Genomic DNA, 19,439 nt, shown 5'->3' on the forward strand with positions numbered 1-19,439 from the left:
TGTCATTGATATCTTGTTTTTAATTGGATACTTTGGTTTTCATTTTTTGATTGGGAGCATTTTAAGCCCCTCAAATCCCATATAGGGTCACACATCTCCCCTCAGAGGCCTTTCTTCCTCCTCTGGGGTGGTGGTGGTTGGTGCAGGTGTGCTGGGGGGCCAGGCTCTCTCGGCCAGTCTCTTTACAACCTCACCCAGCTGCCCCAGACCCCGGGTGGCCTCCACCAGCTGAGTCAGCCCCAGTTCCAGAGCTCGGCGCTGCTGCTGGTCCTGCTTCAGGACCTGGGTCAGCCTCTGCAGCTGGCCACTCACATCCCTCACAGCAGCCACTAGCTCTACCAGGGCAGGCGGCTCACAGGCCATGACCTTTACAGGTGGTGCTGGAGTCACACATGGGCCAACGGGGTCTGGGTCCTGCCCAGGGGTTGGCCTTAGGGTGAAATGGTCAGGAGGAGGTTGATCCAAGGGGTGGACCATGGAAGACAAATGGAGGTCAGAGGTCCCTGTGGGGTCAGAGGCTGAGTGTGGGGTCTGGGTGGGTGGTGGAGTTGGTTTGGGGCTCTGGCTTCTTGGTGGTTGGAAATCCTCAGTGGACAGTGTGTCCATGCTTGGGCCTGGAGAAGACCTGGGGTGGCTGGACTCTGAGGCTGGAAAAGGCGCTAGGCTGGACATCTGAGAGAGATGAGCGGCTCCCATGGAGGTCAACCAGGGGTGCAGGCTGGGCTTGACTGCTGGCACTGGAGTGGGAGAGAACTCTGTTCCCAAGGAAGTTAGAATGGATTTGACAGTAACCACAGGGGTTGAGGTAGGGTCAGCAGTCATGGTGGGATGAGTAGAGGTGGTAGAATGAGGGGTCATGGTGGAGTCAGGGGTCGTGGCAGGGTAACTGGTTGTGATAGGGTGGGGGGTTGTAGTGGGTTGAGCAGTGGTAGAATGAGGGGGTGTGGTGGACTGAGGGGTCGTGGTGGGGTATGGGGTTGTGGTAGGGTGAAGGGTTGTGGTGGGGTGAGGGGTTGTGGTAAGGTAAAGGGGTGTGGTGGGTTGAGGGGGTGTGGTGGGTTGAGGGGGTGTGGTGGGTTGAGGGGGTGTAACAGGTTGAGGGGTGGTGGTAGGGTGAGGGGTTGTGGTGGGGTGAGAGGTTGTGGTGGAGTGAGGCGTGGCGGTGGAGTGAGGTGTTGTAGTTGGGGGAAAGGTGGTAGTGGGTTGAGAGGTAGTGGAGGTAGAGGGGTGAGAGGTCAAGGCAGAGTGAGGGGTGGTAGTGGGGTAGGGGCTTGTGGAGGGGTCTGGGGATCTGGAATGATCTGGAACTGAGTTAGGGTATGGAGCTGTGTCCAAGTTTGGGCTTGTGACAGATTCTGTAGTCAACTCTGAGGTAGAAAAAAGGTGGGTCACCACCTCTGGTGCAGAGGGGTCAGAGGTCAGCTCTTTGGGCAAGGTGGGTGGTGGGGTAGGTGAGAGATCAGACTGCGATGCTGCAATCACAGTGGCGTCAGGAGTAGACAAAGTGAGGCCAGGGGTTGTCAAGGTGAGGTCAGAGCTCGTCCAGGAGGCCAGGTCCGGGCTGGGTGGCAAAGTGTCAGGAGGGTCAGAGGTCACCTTCCGCGTTGAAGCTGCCTCCGGAATGAACCATGGCACAGGGTTGGAGGTCACGGAGGTCACCGGTGAGCCCGGGGGCTCTGACGAAGCGGAGGGATCTGGGGAAGGGGCAGGGGGCACCGTCCGGGACGATGTGGGGCGCAGCAGCCTACGCTGGGGCCACAGTTCTCTCTCGGATCCTGGAGGAGTTGGAAAGACGGATGGCCCGAGGTCAGTCCGCCCCACCTACTCCCGCGGCCCGCCACGCCCCTCCAGGGAAGAGCTGACCAATGAGAAGGCGCAAGGCCTCGTGACGTCTTGGGTCACCGGCAGACTTCACCCACCCCCAGCGCCCCACCTCCCCACCTCCTGCAATGTCTCCAGGCGCCACCTGGCGTCTTCCACTGCGCATGAGGGACGCGACGGAGAGGGCTACCTCAGAAGGCAGGAGGCAGCGAAAATGTTGGGGGCAGCAAGACGGTGGGAGGACTGGAAGCTTGCAGGGAGATGCGAAAGTGTGGGGGACGTGGAGGCTTACCTGGGGACGCAGGAGGGGCCACAGGGGTATTTGGGGGAGGGATGTGGGAAAGGCCAGAAGGGGCAGAAGTGTGAGGGGGGATGCAGAGCGGTTCCAAAGCGCAATCTCAGTAATCAAGATTTTTATGTCAGTTTTAAGTAAAATTATCGCAAAAGATCCAAAAAAGAGACTCAGTTAAATTTTTGCCTTTAGTTAAATGTTTGATATTTAGCTCATTGTGGATGTTTTGCATTAATTTGTTATTTTTAAAATATAAAGGTATTATCTACCTTGATTGCTGAGTGTTTGGGCAGCCCCTCAAATTTAGGGCCTGAGTAGAGTGAGAAGCCTCGCCCTCCTTTCCTGGCCTAGCTTCCAGGTAAGAACGGATTGTATCCCTTTTCGCAGATGCAGGGAATCAGGCCTAGATGGTAGGTAACCTGCCACGGGTGGCACGGATACAGTTCACAAATTGCGGGAAAAGATGCGAAGCAAGGTCCTCTGCATTTAGAGTTTAGACCATTAAACATCACTTTCTCAGTGATGGAAATGATAACACGTGGCTACTGAGTACTTGAAGTGTAGCTAGTCTGCCCAAGAAAATGGTTTTGATTCATTTACACTTAAAATAGCCAGCTGTATTGGTAGCTACCATATTGAATGACACAGCGCTAGAGGATTCCAGTTTTCCTGTAGGATTTTTTTAGGTGCATCTTGTTCCTGCCTTGTGTTTACAACGTTGGAGAAGCAGTTAAGTAAAGGGCTTGGCCTCCAGCCAGGCTGCCTGGGCTTACACCCCGGCTCCATCGCTTCCTAACTAGGTGACTGTGGACAAGTCACAAAACTGTCTTGAATCTCGGTTTGTGGATGAGCTGTCCTGAGGACTCAGGGAGCTCATGTGTATACAGAGCACTGAGCACAATGCCTAGCACGTAATAGACACTCTCATGACTATTAATCCTGTCATAGGCCTTGATGTCTGTACCTCAATTTCTGTTTTCTGTGAAATGGGCATTAACACCTACATCATAGGGCTCATGTAGATGTTATGAGGGCTAAAGGGGTAATATATATATTGCTTAGAATAATAATACCTGACATGCGGCATATTGTTACAAATGTTAGCTGGTTTTAGTTACTATTTCAAGAATCTCAGCATGCTTATGTACTGTAGGGGTTCAGATATCTAGAGTGGTATGGATTTTTAATTTTTCAGACCCACGGTGCAGAGAGCTAAGCTAATCTTACTCCTGTGCACATTGTCACCAACAGTCCTGCAGGGTCTCCTCTTCCTTTTTCTCCTTTTTCCTCCCCGACCTCCATCCCTCTCACCTTCTCCCATAGCTACCTCCTTTAATGTATTTGACATACGTCCTTAAAGATATGTATGTTCTCACACAATATAGAATCCATATAAGTGCGTATGTTGATACATTAAGTGTACATGTATTTTTGTGTTTGTGCTTTGAGTTTTTGTAAATCACATTCTGCTGGAGCTCTCACTCTGGTTCTGACTTCCTTCCTCCATATCATGTTGTTCGTACCTACCATGAACTGTGTGTGTTGCTGTGTGTGCAGCTAGTCGTTCTTTTAGCTATTGCATGGATCCATCGTGTGCACCCATTGCATTTCTTGTTACCCACGGTCAGACACTTAACTTGCCTCCAACTCCCTGATACCACACCATTCCAAAGGACACCTTCATATATGTTTCCCTTATAAGCCTATTTAAGAATTTCTCTGGAATACATATCTAGGAACAGGATTGCTCGGTCATAATGTGCAATCATATTTAATTTCACTAAAATTTTTAAAAGTTTTCTGTATTTAAGTAATTTCTGCACCCAACGTGGGGCTTGAACCCACGATCCTGAGATTAAGAGTTGCGCGCTCTTCCGACTGAGCCAGGCAGGTGCCCCTAATTTCACTGAATTGTTTTTATCGAATCGCTGTATCCAGTGGGGATGTCTGTCTCCTTATGTCCTCACCCACACTTGATATTAGCTACCTTTCCATTTTTTTTTTCAAGCTTGTCATCATTTTAATTTGAATTTCCTGATTTCTTTCGAGTGTGAATGTTTCTACATAAACTTGTTGGCCATTTGGGCTTCCCCTTCTGTGAATCACCTGTTCATAACTCTTACCCATTTTCTTAGAGGGTTTCCTGTCATTTTGTTATTGATTTGTCAGAGTGAACTGCATAGTATAGGTTAGGGTTTCTCAAATCCGGGCATTGTTGACATTTGGAGCTGGGATTCTTTGTTGTGGGGGACTGTCCTGTGCAGAGTAGGATATGTAACAACATCCCTGGCCTCTACCCATTAGGTTCTAGTAGACTCCCTTCTTTTAGTTGTGATGATCCCAAACATATTCTGATATTGCCAATCATCCCCAGTTGGGACCACTGATGTAGATAATAACCCCTTGTTTCAGGGTGTATTTCTGTTGGGTCTGGGGGTGAGAGTGGGGTCACCACTGGGGAATGTGCAGTCCATCTCTGCCCCACAACACAAACACCCTGGTCCCTCGCCACAGCTACATGCCTCACCTGTGTCTCCACGGATCCTTGGAGCTGGAGAGGGATGGTCTGGGTCCCGGGTGGTGCCAGTGGTAAGAGTGGTGGGTGTCCCCTTGGGCAGAGCCCCTCCTGAAGGTGTATCCCATGTCCGAAAAGACTCATAACCATCCTTGTCACCTTAAGAGATATAGGGAGAACTGAGTCTCACTTCTCTTGATTTTGACCCTCTGTTCATCCCGGAATTCAACTCAGGCCTCATCCTGTGTCACCTGGACCACCACCCCAATCTCCTCCCTGCCCCCACAGCCACCCTGGTGACTCAGCTGAGATGCTTTCAACTACCAATAACAGAAACTGGGACTAAACTAGCTTATAAAATAAGAACAGTTATTACTTCGCTTTCCTGAAGTCCCTGCTCTTCCTCATTCTTTATTTTTTTTCCCAGGGGGAAAAAAAACCCTGTAATATATTTAGTAATGAACTACCAGGAATATTTCCATAATATTTTTCCTAGGTCTCTTAGATAATCTCTACGTGACAATTTTATATAACATAGAAATGTATAATATACAGCTGACCCTTGAACACTGTGGGTTTGAAATGTGTAGGTCCACTTATATGTGGATTTTTTTCATAAACACAGTACAGTACTGTAAATGCATTTTCTCTTCCTTATGATTTTAGTAACTTTTTTCTCTAGCTTACTATAAATTCAGTGTAATACATATATACATACACATATATTATATACATACATACATACATACATACATACAAAATGTGTGGTGTTTATGTTATTGGTAAGGCTTCCAGTCAACAGTAGGCTATTAGTAGTTAAGTTTTAAGGGAGTCAAAAGTTACATGGAGATTTTCAACTGCGTGCGAGTCGGTGCCCCTAACCCCCATGTTGTTCAATGGTCAGCTGTGTAATATAAAAATATGCCATTTTATAAATGTAAAAGATACCATTTTATATAGGGAGAATAGAAAGATTGAAATAAGTCTTCTAGCTTTTAACAATAGCTTTGTTGAGATATAATTCATATACCTTAAACTGTACAATTCAGTGGGTTTTAGTGTCTTCAAACTGTGCAACCATAAAGTCCACGTTCCTCATATCCCTTCATTAACTGTCCCTGCCCACCTCTCCAGCACCTTCCACACATTGCTGCTCACACTGGACCCCAAACCTTGAGGCGCTCAGAAGGATGGTGTCTGCCACCCTGGACATGTTTGTCCTGGTCGCCTTGAGCTCTGTGGCTAGCTGTCCCAGGTGCAGAAATCCCTGGCTTTGTCACCTAATACATTGCATGCTAACAGGACAAGGGTCTTCATCCCGATGCCCAGCATTGCAGATACTATAGTCATGTCTCCCTGTTAACTGTTCTTAAATACCTTCCCCATGCCTGATAAATACCTTAAGAGGATAGCTATGAAATCCTACCTGATGGTCATACTCATTAGGAATTTTAAAAAACATTAGCAGCACTATTAATTTAAAAAGTAAAAATGGAAAAAAGAGTTTAGAGGGAAAAAAAAAAACCATTAGCTGTGAAGATTTCTTCTCAGGATGCTGGGTTTTAGGAGGGCTCCATTAAGAACACAAATGGAAGCTCTCTTCCTGTTAAAGTGTCAGTCCCCCAGCTGCAAGCACACGCATTGGGTCTCTGTGTTCTTGAAATGTGCTCTAAGATATGGCCACCTGCTCATGGTCCATTAGTGTGTGATCGATTTTTTTTTTCATTGAAATATATGCATTTTTAATTGAAGCAGCAGCATGGCAGAGTTATAGCCCTCATGAGACCCAACCACATCACTTCCCTGCATCAGGGGGAGCCGCTGCTCAAAGTCCAGCTTATCATTGCCAAACATGTCTTGACAGCTTGGCTACAGAGGAAGTACTCCCCGACGCCATATTGTTTCTCCACACTTCCTACGATTAGTTTAAGACCACGCACATCCACGTATATCCCGTACATGTCCTTGGGCAGCTACTTCTCAGACGTGTCCCTTCCTAGCTGGGTGAACAAGCCACCAATTTCTCCACGACTCAATTTCCTCACCTGTAAAGTGGGTACCGTGGTGGCATCTACTGAATGGCATGTGATAAGCTTATTCTTGGAATTGAATCCATATATCTCTGGTTCCTTCTTTTTAACCTTTGGATAATGTTCTATTGTAGAAATACACATCTGTTGGTTCATCGACGCCCCTGTTCACAGAGGGCTAGGCTGTGGCCAATGTTCTGTGGTTACAAATACAACTGTAGTGAATTTATAACTGTGTCCCTGGGCTCATGAGTGAGAGCTCAACACCCAGTTGTACAATTGCTGTGTGAAAGGCAAATGCATCTCCCTAGTGTCAAACTGCTCTCCTACCCAGGAACAGAGTCTCATGCCCACCTTTATCCCACATCCTTGGTGCTGTCAGACATATTAATTGTTGGCAATCTCATGGGGAGAGGGTGGGTGGAGAAGCTGCTGTCTCACTACAGATGACCAAACTGAAGCCCAGAGAGGGCAAGGGGCTTTCCCAAAGTCACACAGCTAAGGCGCAGTATTAGGTTTCAGACCCACACAGGTCTACCTTGTCCTAAATGGAGACCTCTTTCCCTTGGGGTGCAAACTTGCCGAGTCTTCACTCCTTCCCTGGTGAGTTTTTATTCAACCTTTAGGATTTTATTCAAAGCCCCTCCCTTTTCCCCCTCGATGAAGTCATGCTTTGCTTTATGCTAACTCTGTCATATGCTCCTTCCCTGTCTCTATGGCTAGAGTGGCTAAGAGTGTAAATGATGGAGTATGAAGCCAAGCTCTGCCCTTTGCTGTGCTGGCCTCTCTGCACCTCAGTTTCCTTATCTGTAAAACGGTGTTAAGGATAGTGCTCCTCTCATAAGGTTCCGTGGGGAGGAAGTGAATTAAACCATGTGACACATGTAGATGGTGCCTGGCACATGGAGAGCATTTGATGAATATTAGCTATTACTGTTTTTATTATCATCCAACCTCTACATTTAATCCTGCATTCGATCTTGGGTCCTCTCCCCTCTGCACGGCCTCATGCAGCCATAACACACGGCAACAGCCGAAATCCATGAGTCATCCCACCTTCCGAGCTGGGTGTGGGAGGTCCGCTAGGCACGGCTGTCCGTCTGCATAGCCTCATCCATCCCCACAGCTTCAAATTCCATCTGTCGACTTATAGCTTCAGCCCAGGCACGCCTCAGAGCTCCAGGATTGCGTATCTAATGTGTCCACTTGAGTGTGTCCAATGCGTCCCCAGTGGATCTCTATTCCCACTGTGGTCCTCTGCATCCACCCGCAGTGTCCCCAGATCCAGTGGAAGGTGGGTTCCCATCCCCTACCTTCCTCTTCTCACACCCTATCTGGCCCATCACTCAAATACCTCAGCTCAAAACTCCCACAATACAGCTTACATACATCCACTTCTCCCTCAGTCTCCACCACCACCCCAGTCAAGACCACTGTCACCTCGCCATAGACCTCCGGCTCTCCCGCCATGCACTCTAGCTTCTCCATCCATTTCTCATCTGGCATCCTCAGCGACTGCTTTGAAAATACACATGTGATCATGTCCTTCCAAACTTAAAATTCTCCACCACTGCGTGCAGAACAAAACTCAAATTCTAGCCTCCTCTCCTATCACTCTCCCCCTGCCCGGCGCACTCTGCTCCTCCATGCTGATGTCCTTGCCCTTCTCTTAAGGTCATCACTTACAGGGCACTTTCTCAGTAAGGAATATCTTGCCCATCCTACTCTAAATTGTAAATCTCAGCCTCCCTTTCCCTTGCTCATCACTGCTACGTTCCCAGGGGTTAGTATTCGTGCCTGACACACAGTGGGCATTTAACAGAAAGTTAATGTCCGTGTCTCCAAATTCTGAGAAGCCTCAAGAAATGTTACTTCAGTGAACTCGGAAGTGAAAATCCAAGCTTTGTGAGCTTCAGCTAGACTTTGTCTAGCTTCGGCTGTATGCCGTCTCCAGACTCACACTGTGGTTTCTCATTCATTCATTCAACCAATCATTCGACAAACATTTAAGTTCCTGAGTCTCACAACACAGATTCTGTGGTAGATAGAATAACGCTCCCCCAGAGACGTCCATGCCCTAATCCCCAGAACCTGTGAATATGTTACCTAATGTGGCAAAAGGGATACTGCAGAATGTGATTAAAGGTCCAGACCTTGAGATGAAGAGATTGTCCTGCATCAGTCCAAGGAGACCCAATCCAATTGGGACAACTCCTTAAAATCAGGACAGAGAAAGATCTGAAGGCAGTTCGGAGAGACGCAACATTGCTGGCTCTGAAGATGGAAGAAGGGGCCAAGAGCCAAGGAATGTGGGCGCCTCTAGAGGCTGGAAAAGGTACAGCAATGGATTCTCCCTAGAGCCTCCGGAAGGAACACATCCCTGCTGACACCTCGGCTTTAGGCCCTAGGAGGCCCCTGTTGAACTTCTGACCTACAGAACTGCAAAATAAGTTTGTGTTGTTTTAAGCCACTAAATGTGTGGTTCTGTGTCAGGGTAGCAATACAAACGGACAGTTAAACACACGACAGAACTAAAAGTCCAGTGGAGATGACAATGGCCCAGACTGGCAGTGCAATTTTCTCAACGTCAGCTTTTTTGCTCCTCTGAGAAATCCCTTCCTCCTGGTGTCGGCTGCTGGGGATAATACCACTTCCTCTGTGAGGCTTTTCCCGATTGCTCTGCTAGAAAGAACGACTCCTTCCCCGGGATTGTTCATTTACGGTAAATAAATCTAACAACCAACGTTCTGTGGTTTTAAACTATTTCACACACATTTTGCTCGTTGGTTTGCGACCGGAGGTCACCCAGCTAGTTCTCATCTTGGTGGAGCCACAACCGGAACCCAGGTGGACTCGTGTTTTTCGAGGTCACCTTGCAGTGAGGACAGGAATCCACATCTATGCTTGCTCCCACTCCCCAGCTGGCCTCACTGTGAAGACGGTACACGTGACTACCCCGAGCCTCCCCCTGCAAAGTTCGACTTGTCGGTGCTCAAGCAATGCCTTCTCACCCCGCGCGGCCCCCCACCCCCTCCGAGGGAAGGGACTCCCCGCCCAGCGTGTGACCGTCTCCACCGCGAGGGGGCGCCATGGGACAGGCAGGGGTCCCGCTCCGGGTTGCAGAGAACAAGAGCTCTAGATCCCTGGCCACAATGCACCGAGGTGCAGCACCTCTAAAACTGGGCTGGACGGGCCCTGGCTCACAACTCGGGTTCTCCACCCTACAGCGCGGCGGCCCCTCGGCCTGCTCCTCCCCTCCCTCTCTCGCTCGCACCAGAAGCCCAGCCTCGCAGACAGGCGACCGCTCTAGAAGCCCCCGACGCGCCTCACCCGGCTTTTATTACCGCGGGCGGGGGCTGACCGGCCAATCAGGAGGCGCAGAGCGCCTGTGACGTCACACGGCGTGAGCCCGCCGGAGCCGGGCTCTCTCGCCAAGGGCCGCGGAGTGCGCGTGCGTGCTGCGCGCCACAAAAAGGCGGGAAAGGGGGCGAGGGGAGGGGCGGTCCTGAGGGGACGAGTCTCGCAGAAGAGGGGCAGAGGAGCGCGGGGGCACAGGCAGAAGTGGGGCCTTCAGGAGATGGGAGGGCACACGGAGAAGCAGAGGGCGAGAGCAGCCCGAGGCGCAGCGGGTGCGGCAGGCTGGACTGGGCGGCAAAGGTGGGGCTGGGGCAGGAGGAGACAGCCGTGAGGAGAAGGCGAAGAAGCCACCGTGCGAGGCAAGGAGCACGAGGGTGACAGGGAGCGCGAGGTGGTGGGGGGGGGGGGGTGTCAGATGGGGAAAGTAGTGACCCGGCCTGAGAAACAGCGGAACCCGAAGAGGAGGCGGAGGCGTAGAGTGTGGAAAACAGGCAGGCTGGGAACGTGCACTGGATGCGAACACGCGAGAGCCACGGGGAGCGGGAGGCGGACACGCGGAGATGCGGAGACGGAGGGGCGGCGTGGATGGGAGAGCGGGGAGGGCCGCGAGGATGGAGGGGCGCGTGCGCACGCACGCGGGCCGAGGAGAAACTCGCGAGAGCACCAACACGCACCCGGGGGCGGGCCACAGAGATGCCTGGGAGCGCGCTCACCCACAGGGACGCGGGCCGCAGAGAAACCCGCGACAGCACGCCACGCGCAGGGACGTGGGCCGCGCCAACGCTCACGAGTGCGCGCGCGCACGCGCACGCGCAGGGACGTGGGCCGCGCAGACGCCCACGAAAGCACGCGCACGCACGTGCACGCAAGCGCGAGGGCGCTGGCCCGGGAGGGAGGCGCCGTGAAGCCGGAGAGAGCTGGGCTGAGGCCCACGCCCCCAGGTGTGGCCACAGAGGTGGAAAGGACAGTTCCCGCTGCAGTGAGAGGGGCCGCGGGCCGAGCTGTGGGGCTGAAGGCCGCCCCACTGGCCAAAGGGAGGGGAACCCTCCATTCGGGGCTCCTCACCCCGCCACTGAACCACTCCCTGACCCAGACCGGAGCATGAGGGGAGGACCAAGTGGAGGGCGCTGGGGGGATGACAACGCGGTGACCTGGGCCAGCTGGGGCTGTCGGGGTGGAAGGGCCCAGGCTCAGGTGTCACTGCTGGTTGGCTGGTTTGCGGGGGGACCGTGGGCTCAGACCCTGCGAAGTCTGGTCTGATTCTCGGAGACACACGGTGCCTGGGGTGGGAATGTGGGGGGCGGGGGGGGGGGGGCGTCTCCTCTTCAAGCCTCTCCACGAAGAGTTCCAGAGGGAACGTTTTAGGGGCCCTAGGGCCACGGAAAACTTGCCTGGGGAGGCGCGCACAGGTCGATGATGGCCCCCTCCGCACCCTGGCCGTGCCCCTCACCTGTGTGTGGAAGACGCCTTGTTGCTGGGGAGGGTCCCCCTGGGGTTTTGGTGGTGCCCCAGGAGAGCATGTGTCCAGGCACCCCTGCGGCGGTGGTCCCCTTGGCCAGGTCCTCTCCCGAGGTGGGATCCCAGGTCCAGGGGGGATAATCATCCTCGTCGGCGTAGCCTTGGGAGAAAGTGGGGCATGGATTGAGCCCTGCCCTGTCTCCGAGGTCCTTGCTGCAGCTCCAAACTACCCTTCCAGAATCTCCTGCAGTGACTCTGGGTCCCCCACCCCATCCCCAGTACCAGTGCAGGTGAGCCCCACGTCTTCCTCGTGGTCACAGTTGTGCTGGCCCCATGCCCCAGCAGGGCAGTCACTCAGCGAGGCCTCGATTCCCTTGCAGCCCACGTCATCCAGCCAGATGGGGCCCGTCCCGGGGCCGTAGTGGGTTTTGCCCACTCGGGGCCGGACCCTTCCACAGCCCAGCTCCCAGCAGGCCACGGTACTGTCCCGCAGGTCCCAGCTGTCATCGCACACTGTCCCCCAGCGCCCAGCATGCCACACTTCCAGCCGGCCAGCACACCGGTTGGGCCCATCAGCCAGACGCACGCGGAACGGGCCTGCCGGTAGAAGGCCCCAAGTCAGGAGGGGTCAAGAGGGGCCAGCCTCACCTCTTGTGTTCCCTCCACTCACCTGATCCCCGAGTGGTGCTCCCAGTGGGGGAGGGGGCTGGGTCTTTGGGTGACTCTGGAGAACCCTGTGCTGGGATCTCAGCTGATGACTCCTTGGGGGTCAGAGGGATTCGCGTTGCGGTGGCCTCAGAGGTCACCTCTCGGGGGCCTTGAGTGGTTGACGTTGCCACGGCCTTAGAGGTCCGTTCTCGGGGGGCCCGGGGAGTCCGTGTTGCAGTGGTATGTGAGGTCATCCCGTGGGGGACCCCAGTGGTCAGCTTTGCAGTAGACTCTGAAACTGGTCTGTGGGAGGCCTCAGTGGTCAGGGTTGTGGTGGTCCGTGAGGTCAGTTCAAAGGGCCTCTGGGTGCCCAGGACCCTGGAATGTTTAGTGGTTGGCATCACGGGGGGCTGAGTGGTCGGTCGCTTTGCGTTTTTGGTCACCCACTTCTTAGTACTCTTGGGCATTTTCCCTGGGGCCTTGGTGGTGGTTTTCTCAGGAACGCTGGGGGTCAGCCTCGCAGAGGGCTTGGTGGCCAGCTCCCCGGGGAGCCAGGCATCCGGATCTCTACCCAGGCCAGGGATCCAGCTCCAACTGAAGGGGTCTGAGATAGAGTCCAGGCCAGGGGTCTCTGGAAGGTGCAAGGAGAGGACAGGGAAGATGGCGGACACCATAATGACAAGATTATCTGTCTACACCTCCCCTCTCTGCAATCACCAAGTTTCCGTTAATCCCTTCATTATTCATTCACTCATTCACGTGACAAACATTTGTTGAGCATCTTCGACCCAGGCACTGTGCCAGACCCTGGGGATACTGTGGCCAGCCAAATCTGGCCCCACCCCCTGCCTCCTTGTCTCGTACAGTGATGTGACTGGCCCTCTGTGCCCTTCTCACATCCGACCTGTCGTCCTCCTCTCTCTGGCCACGCGTGGCCTCACTTCCTGTGACTTCTCACTGTCCACCTCTCACCAGTCACCAGGGTGGTACCGGATCCGACAGCTCACTCCCCAGCTGAAAACCCTGCCGTGGCTCCCACGGCCTCCAGAGGAGAGGGAAAGGGCGTAGGTGCAGGGGCTCCATCGCTACGACTGCCACTGTTCTCTCATCTCTCGGATTAGCACTGTGTGCAGGAAAATGTTCACTGTGCCCAGAGGAAGTTTGGGCCCTTTGCCCCCCGGCTCCTGGGGCGACCAGAGAATCGGTACCCACGTTGTGCCATGGACAGGTGATAGGTGGGCAGGCACAGCTTGTAACCGAGCTCCTATACAAACCCTGCACACCGAGTCTGGGGAGCGTCCCTGCCCGGCAGTACTTTATATGTGCTGTCACATGTCGCATGACTCCCCTGGGAGAGGGTGGCTGGAAGCTCCGTGAAGGTCTCTCCTGAGCCTGCCCCCTGTGCTGCCTCCCTCGGCTGGCTTTTAAGACAGCTTTTCTGACTTTTGTGAGTCCTTCTAGGAAATTACGGAACCTGAAGTTGGTCTTGGGGACCTCCCAAATGGTAACATGTCACACAGGTTTGCAGTGATCTGTTGGTACATCTTTGCGTCAGTGAGCTGCGAGCTTCCCAAAGGCCGGGACTGTGTTCTTTGCATCCGGAGGCCCCAGCACCTGGCTCAGTGCCTGGCCCTCGATAAATGTTGGAAGCGAACGGCGAACACGAAGCCTGATTTTACTGCAGCTGGCCCTCACTCTGGCTTCTGTGCATCTCCCAGTGGCCCTGTCTTCACTTCCTTTCATCTTGGGGAGCGTTCTTGGGAATGGGAGGAGGAGAAAGAATCCCAACTCTGCCACTTCGTTGCCGTGTGACCTTGTGCAAGTTACTTAACCTCTCTGTGCCTCAGCCTCATCGTGTAAATTGAGCATAACATCCACTAACTTGGACCTATTGTGAGGTCACGTGTGTGAAAACACCCAGCCCAGGGCCCGGGCTTAGGAGACGGGCATTCAGTAGATGCTAGTGCAGATGGTAGTTCCCATTCCCTCCTCCAGGAAGCCCTCCAGGAACTAGTGGGTGGCTAGGGCCTCCTTACCAGTGCAGGTGACTCCAACATCTTCATTGTGAGCACAGTTGTGCTTCCCCCAGGGTGCAGCGGGGCAGTCGGAGAGCGAAGCCTCGGTCCCCAAGCACCCCACGTCGTCCAGCCAGATGGGGCCGGCCCCCCAGCCAAAGCGGCCAGCGGCAGGGTCCGGCTGCCGAGCTCCGCCACAGCCCAGCTCGCGGCAGACCACCGCAGCGTCCCGTAGGTCCCAGCTGTCGTCACACACCGTCCCCCAGCGCCCTGCGTGCCACACCTCCAGCCGGCCCGAACACCTGCTGGGCCCTGCCACCAGGCGCAGCTGGGGGGAGCCTAGGATGGAAGAGACCCGAAGGATGGGAGTCAGGAAGCCGTCCAGCTCTCTGTGTCCCTCCACCTGCCTTCCATCCAGCTGCATGTTAGTCCTCCGCTGTGCCACCGTCCGCCTTAGGCACAGGGATAGGGTCGGGCACAGTCTCGGTTCCTCAAAAAGTTAAACACAGAATTACTATCCCACTCCCCAGGATATACCCCAGATGAAGTGAAAATGGCTATTCACACAAACGTTCACAGCGGCACTCTTCTTGGAAACAGCCCAAACGTCCGTCACTAGATGAAGGGACAGCAAAATGAGGTATGTATACACACAGAACGGAATATGATTCCACCTTGAAAAGGAAGGGAATTCGGGGGCACCTGGGGGGCTCAGTCGGTTAAGCCTCCAACTTCGGCTCAGGTCATGATCTCACTGCTCGTGAGCTCGTTGAGCTCGTTGAGCCCCACGTCAGGCTCTGTGCTGACAGTTCCGAGCCTGGAGGCTGCTTCGGATTCTGTCTTCATTTCTCTGTCCCTCCCTCATTCGCGCGCTCTCTCTCTCAAACATAAAATAAGACAAAACTTTTTTAAAAGGAAGGGAATTCATGGGGCGCCTGGGTGGCGCAGTCGGTTAAGCGTCCGACTTCAGCCAGGTCACGATCTCGCGAGGTCTCGCGTGATCTCGCGTGAGTTCGAGCCCCGCGTCGGGCTCTGGGCTGACGGCTCGGAGCCTGGAGCCTGTTTCCGATTCTGTGTCTCCCTCTCTCTCTGCCCCTCCCCCGTTCATGCTCTGTCTCGCTCTGTCCCAAAAATAAATAAACGTGGAAAAAAAAATAAAAAAAAAAATAAAAAAAAATAAAAGGAAGGGAATTCAGACACGTGTCACAACATGGATGAAGCTGGAGGGCATTCGCACAAATACTATGAGGTCCCCAGAGGAGTCCAATTCATAGAGACAGAAAGTAGAAGAAGCCAGGGGCTGGGGGACTAAGGAGTCCGTGTTTAATGGGTTGGGGTGTCTGTCTGGATGACGAAAAGGTTCTATAGCTGGATGCTGGTGGCCGCACGACCTTACGAATGTATTTAGTGCCGCTGAACTGTACGCTTACCAGTGACTGAAATGGTCAATTTTATATTATGTATATATTGTACCATAATAAAAAAAGAGAATATGGGCCCTGGAACAAATTGCTTTCGTTGGAGTCCTGGCTTTCCCATATATATATTTTTTAATTTTTATAACGTTTATTTGAGACAGAGAGAGACAGCATGAACGGGGGAGGGTCAGAGAGAGAGGGAGACACAGAGTCTGAAACAGGCTCCAGGCTCCAAGCTGTCAGCACAGAGCCCGACGCGGGGCTCGAACTCACGGACGAGATCATGACCTGATCATGACCTGAGCCGAAGTCGGACGCTCAACCGACTGAGCCACCCAGGCGCCCCTCCCATATTTTTTTAATCACGGAGTTTCATGAGTGACACAGAGACCAAACAGCACCCAGGGCCCGCGTGGCTGGGAGCGTCACCTGGCGTAGACACGTAGAGTACTTGGAACACAAGCCAGCGAGTGCTGAGTGAATGCTCGCAGTTGTCGTTCAGCAAAAGGGGAAAGAGGCCTCCCGTAGGAGAACCAATTTTCCCCTCCCTGCGGCCTTTCCCACCCTCGAGGAGACAGCTGCACCAACCCTGCCTTCTTATTTTCTGTGTTTCTCCTGCTGTGGCGTCGGGCCTTGCTGACCCCGACAGACTGTCCCTCGGAGGGTTGGCTGATTCCTAGAGACGCCGCCGGAGCGTGCCTTGTCTGTGCAGGCCAGCCTGTCTGGGGGGGGCCCCCCCCCCGCCGCCCCCACGCGGCTCTCACGCTCGGGGCCACCGGCCACCTGCCCTCAGCCCCCCCAGGGCCGGGTGCTCCACAACCAGGGGCAGCCCCTCCGCCCCACGGCTCCCTGAAGTGATTCCAGCGAGCCGGTCCTGACTCTGCCCACCTGGCCTTGCCCGATCCTTCCCACAGAAACCACAGTCACGGCTCCTGCTGGCCTTTGCCCCTCGCTCCCTCTGCCTGCTGACCGCCCCTGGGGCTTCCCTGGGTGGTCTGCCCCGGGGTGGGAGAGAAACCCGCTATCTTTCCAATGACGGTCCCGTCTTGATCGGCTGGCTGCACCGCCCCCGAACACTACTAACACCAGTGTTTAAAAAATGACAACTACTGGGGCACCTGGGTGGCTCGTTTGGTTAAGTGTCTGGCTCTTGATTTTGGCTCAGGCCGTGATCTCATGCTTAGTGGGATTGAGCCCTGCGTGGGGCTCTGTGCTGACAGCTCAGAGCCTGGAGCCTGCTTGGGATTCTTTCTCTCCTCTCTCTGCCCCTCCCCCACTAGCTCTCTCTCTCAAAAGAAGTAAACATTTAAAAAATCAAAACGAGGGGCGCCTGGGTGACTCAGTCAGTTAAGCCTCCGACTCTCAGCTCAGGTCACGATCCCACGGTTTGGGGGTTCGGGCCCCGCATCAGCCTCTGCGCCAACGGCTGGGAGCCTGCTTGGGACACTTGTGCTCTCTCTCTCTCTCTCTCTCTCTCTCTCTCTGCCTCTCCCCTGCTCATGCTCACTCTCTCTCAAAATAAATACACATTTTAAAAAAATGAAAATGACAACTATCGTTGAGTGGGTCCCTTCAGCGTTTGTGAGGAGACAACCTCCAAACACTCAGGATGGTGACAGCAGAGTATTCAAGCAAGCACAGACCCTTCTGGGTGTGGGGCTCTGTTTTCTCCTCCACCCCTGATGAGAGGGTCTCTGAGCAGGGAGAAAGGGTGCGGGGGGGGGGGGTGGGCCCCAAGGGGGAGGAGGCAGAAGGGAAGACCCCGCTTCCTTGGGGAGCATTCCAGACTCACCGGCTTCGGGTCCAGGCTCCCGCGGGGCAGTGGGGGAGGCAGGCGGAGGGGAGGCGCCTGCGGTCCGCGAGGCCTGGCTCGCCGTGGGGGGCGGGGGCCCGGACACCGAGTCGCGGGACGCAGAGTAGTTGCCGTCCGCCGCCGCCGGAGCCGTGGGAGGGACATATCCAAGAGGCATCCCTGGGGCGGAGGGACGGTGATCACCACGTGCCGCCCTCCAGCCCAGGACCGCCATTGCAGGACGAGGTTGCACGGATGAGGACAAGATGGGGCGAGGCGGCAGTCAGGACGGAAGGAGAGAGGGGCCCGTGGGGTGTTCGCTATGAGACCCCGCGGGCCCCCCCCCCCCCAAGCTTTCCGCACTTCTGGTGGCTCTACCATACCCCCGGCCAGGCGGTCCCTGCTGTCCTCCTCACCGTCACAAACGGCCCCGGCGTCCTCCCGGTGGTGACAGTCGTGCTGGCCCCAGGGCCGTGCTGGGCACAATCGCAAGGCTGTCTCGTTACCCCGACACCGAAGGTCATCCAGGAGGATGGGGCCAGCCCCCTCCCCAAAGAAGGCGCCTCCGGGGGCGGCCAGCGCCCCGCCACAGCCCAGCTCGCGGCAGGCCACGGAGGCGTCCCGCAGGTCCCAGGCGTCGTCACACACGGTCCCCCAGCGCCCACCGTGCCACACCTCCAGGCGGCCGGCACAACCGTGGGGGCCGTCGGCCAGACGGAGCCGGGGGGCTGGACCTGGATGTGGGGAGACGGGGAGAACGGAGAGACGGGAGACTGTGACGGGTGAGCAGGTGTAAGCCCCACCCACGTGCAGGAAACCAGCACAGACACGCGGGTGCCGAGCCATCCGTCGTCCGGGCCGCGCTGACGCTGCGCAGTAGGCACTCCAACTTCAGTTTGCCGGTGAGGAAAAGGCTCCAGGATGGGAAGTCTCTGGCCAAGAGTCCGGCTGTGACCTGCCCGCAATGCCCCTGCCTCCCCGGGGGGCAGGCCCTGGTGACATTGGCCCTGATCCCCTCCATCCACCGCCCTGGCCTGGCCCCCCCCCCCCCCCTGCTCCCCGGCCGCCTGCCTCAGTCTTGTAAAGCAGGGCTTCTCAAGCTCGGCACCAAGGACATCGGGGGACAGGTCATTCCTTGCCGTGGGTCGTCCTGCGACTGTAGGATGTCCAGCAACCTCCCGGGGCTCCAGTCCCCAGATGAGAGTAGCATCTACAGCATGACTGCCGGACTTCGCCCAATGTCCTCTGGGGAGTGGGGGATGGGAAAACCACCCCCCCCCCCCGCCACCGCTGAGAACCACCTGCTACATAGGAACCTCTTCTGGTTTCAGGGTACATTTCTGTTAGGTCTTTCTGGGGTGAGGCCTGGGTCCATTAGGGAGCATGGAGTCCATCTTTCCACCCGCCCCCCCCCTGAGATGGGCTGGGGAGCAAATCACCCCCAGTCAGTGTTCTAGAGACACGAACCAACCAGAGGGGTCAGACACGCCTGTACTTGCATCTGCTCCTAGGAAGCGAGGGGCTCCCCTGTGGGGCCCCCCAGGAATGAAAGGTGTGGTGGGGCACCAAGCTTCCCCAGGCGCCTCATGGGGTTCACTTCTCCCCAGCAACTTAGCCCTCCCTGGAGTCTTAACTTATCTCCCTTCCTCCCCCTCCCTGCCCTCTCCCTCCCTCCTCCCTTCCCACCCCCCACCCCCATCTCCCTCCTCCTTTCCCTGCCCTCCCTCCTCCCTGCCCTCCCCCTGGGACATGGAGGGGGAGGGAATGGAGAGGAGTAGGAGGGAAGAGAGAGAGGGAGGTGGGAGGGGAGGGAAGGGAGAGGGGGAGGAAGGAGGGAGGGGGAGGGTAGAGAGTGGGGAGGAGGGAGAAGGGAGGGGAAGGAGGGAAGAGAGAGGGGAGGAGGGAGGAAAGGGAGAGGGGAGGAGGGAAGAGAGGAGGGAGTGAGGAAGAGGTAGGAGGAGGAGGGCAGGGAGGGGAGGGAAGGGAAGGGAGAGTGGTAGGAGGAAGGAGGGAGGGGGAGGGCAGGGAGGAGGGAGGGCAGGGAAGGGAGGAGGGAGGGGGAGGGCAGGGAGGAGGGAGGGGGAGGGCAGGGA

At 55.3% G+C, this 19,439-nt stretch overlaps 1 protein-coding gene across 1 annotated transcript in view; it reads right to left on the bottom strand.

Moving 5' to 3' along the window:
* SSC5D (scavenger receptor cysteine rich family member with 5 domains) overlaps positions 1-19,439 on the bottom strand; it is a 27,521-nt gene continuing 8,082 nt past the window's right edge. The window contains exons 6-13 of the mRNA XM_040465448.1: positions 17,763-18,069; positions 17,347-17,526; positions 14,158-14,475; positions 12,144-12,752; positions 11,756-12,070; positions 11,466-11,633; positions 4,641-4,787; positions 1-1,775 (exon numbers count right to left, since the gene is read on the bottom strand). Coding sequence (XP_040321382.1) covers positions 88-1,775; positions 4,641-4,787; positions 11,466-11,633; positions 11,756-12,070; positions 12,144-12,752; positions 14,158-14,475; positions 17,347-17,526; positions 17,763-18,069 — 3,732 coding nt within the window. The 3' untranslated portion in view covers positions 1-87. The remainder of the gene's footprint in view (positions 1,776-4,640; positions 4,788-11,465; positions 11,634-11,755; positions 12,071-12,143; positions 12,753-14,157; positions 14,476-17,346; positions 17,527-17,762; positions 18,070-19,439) is intronic.

This window comes from Herpailurus yagouaroundi, unplaced genomic scaffold, assembly GCF_014898765.1.
Source record: "Herpailurus yagouaroundi ecotype Mexico unplaced genomic scaffold, PumYag 557, whole genome shotgun sequence".
Classification (NCBI taxonomy): Eukaryota; Metazoa; Chordata; class Mammalia; order Carnivora; family Felidae; genus Herpailurus; species Herpailurus yagouaroundi.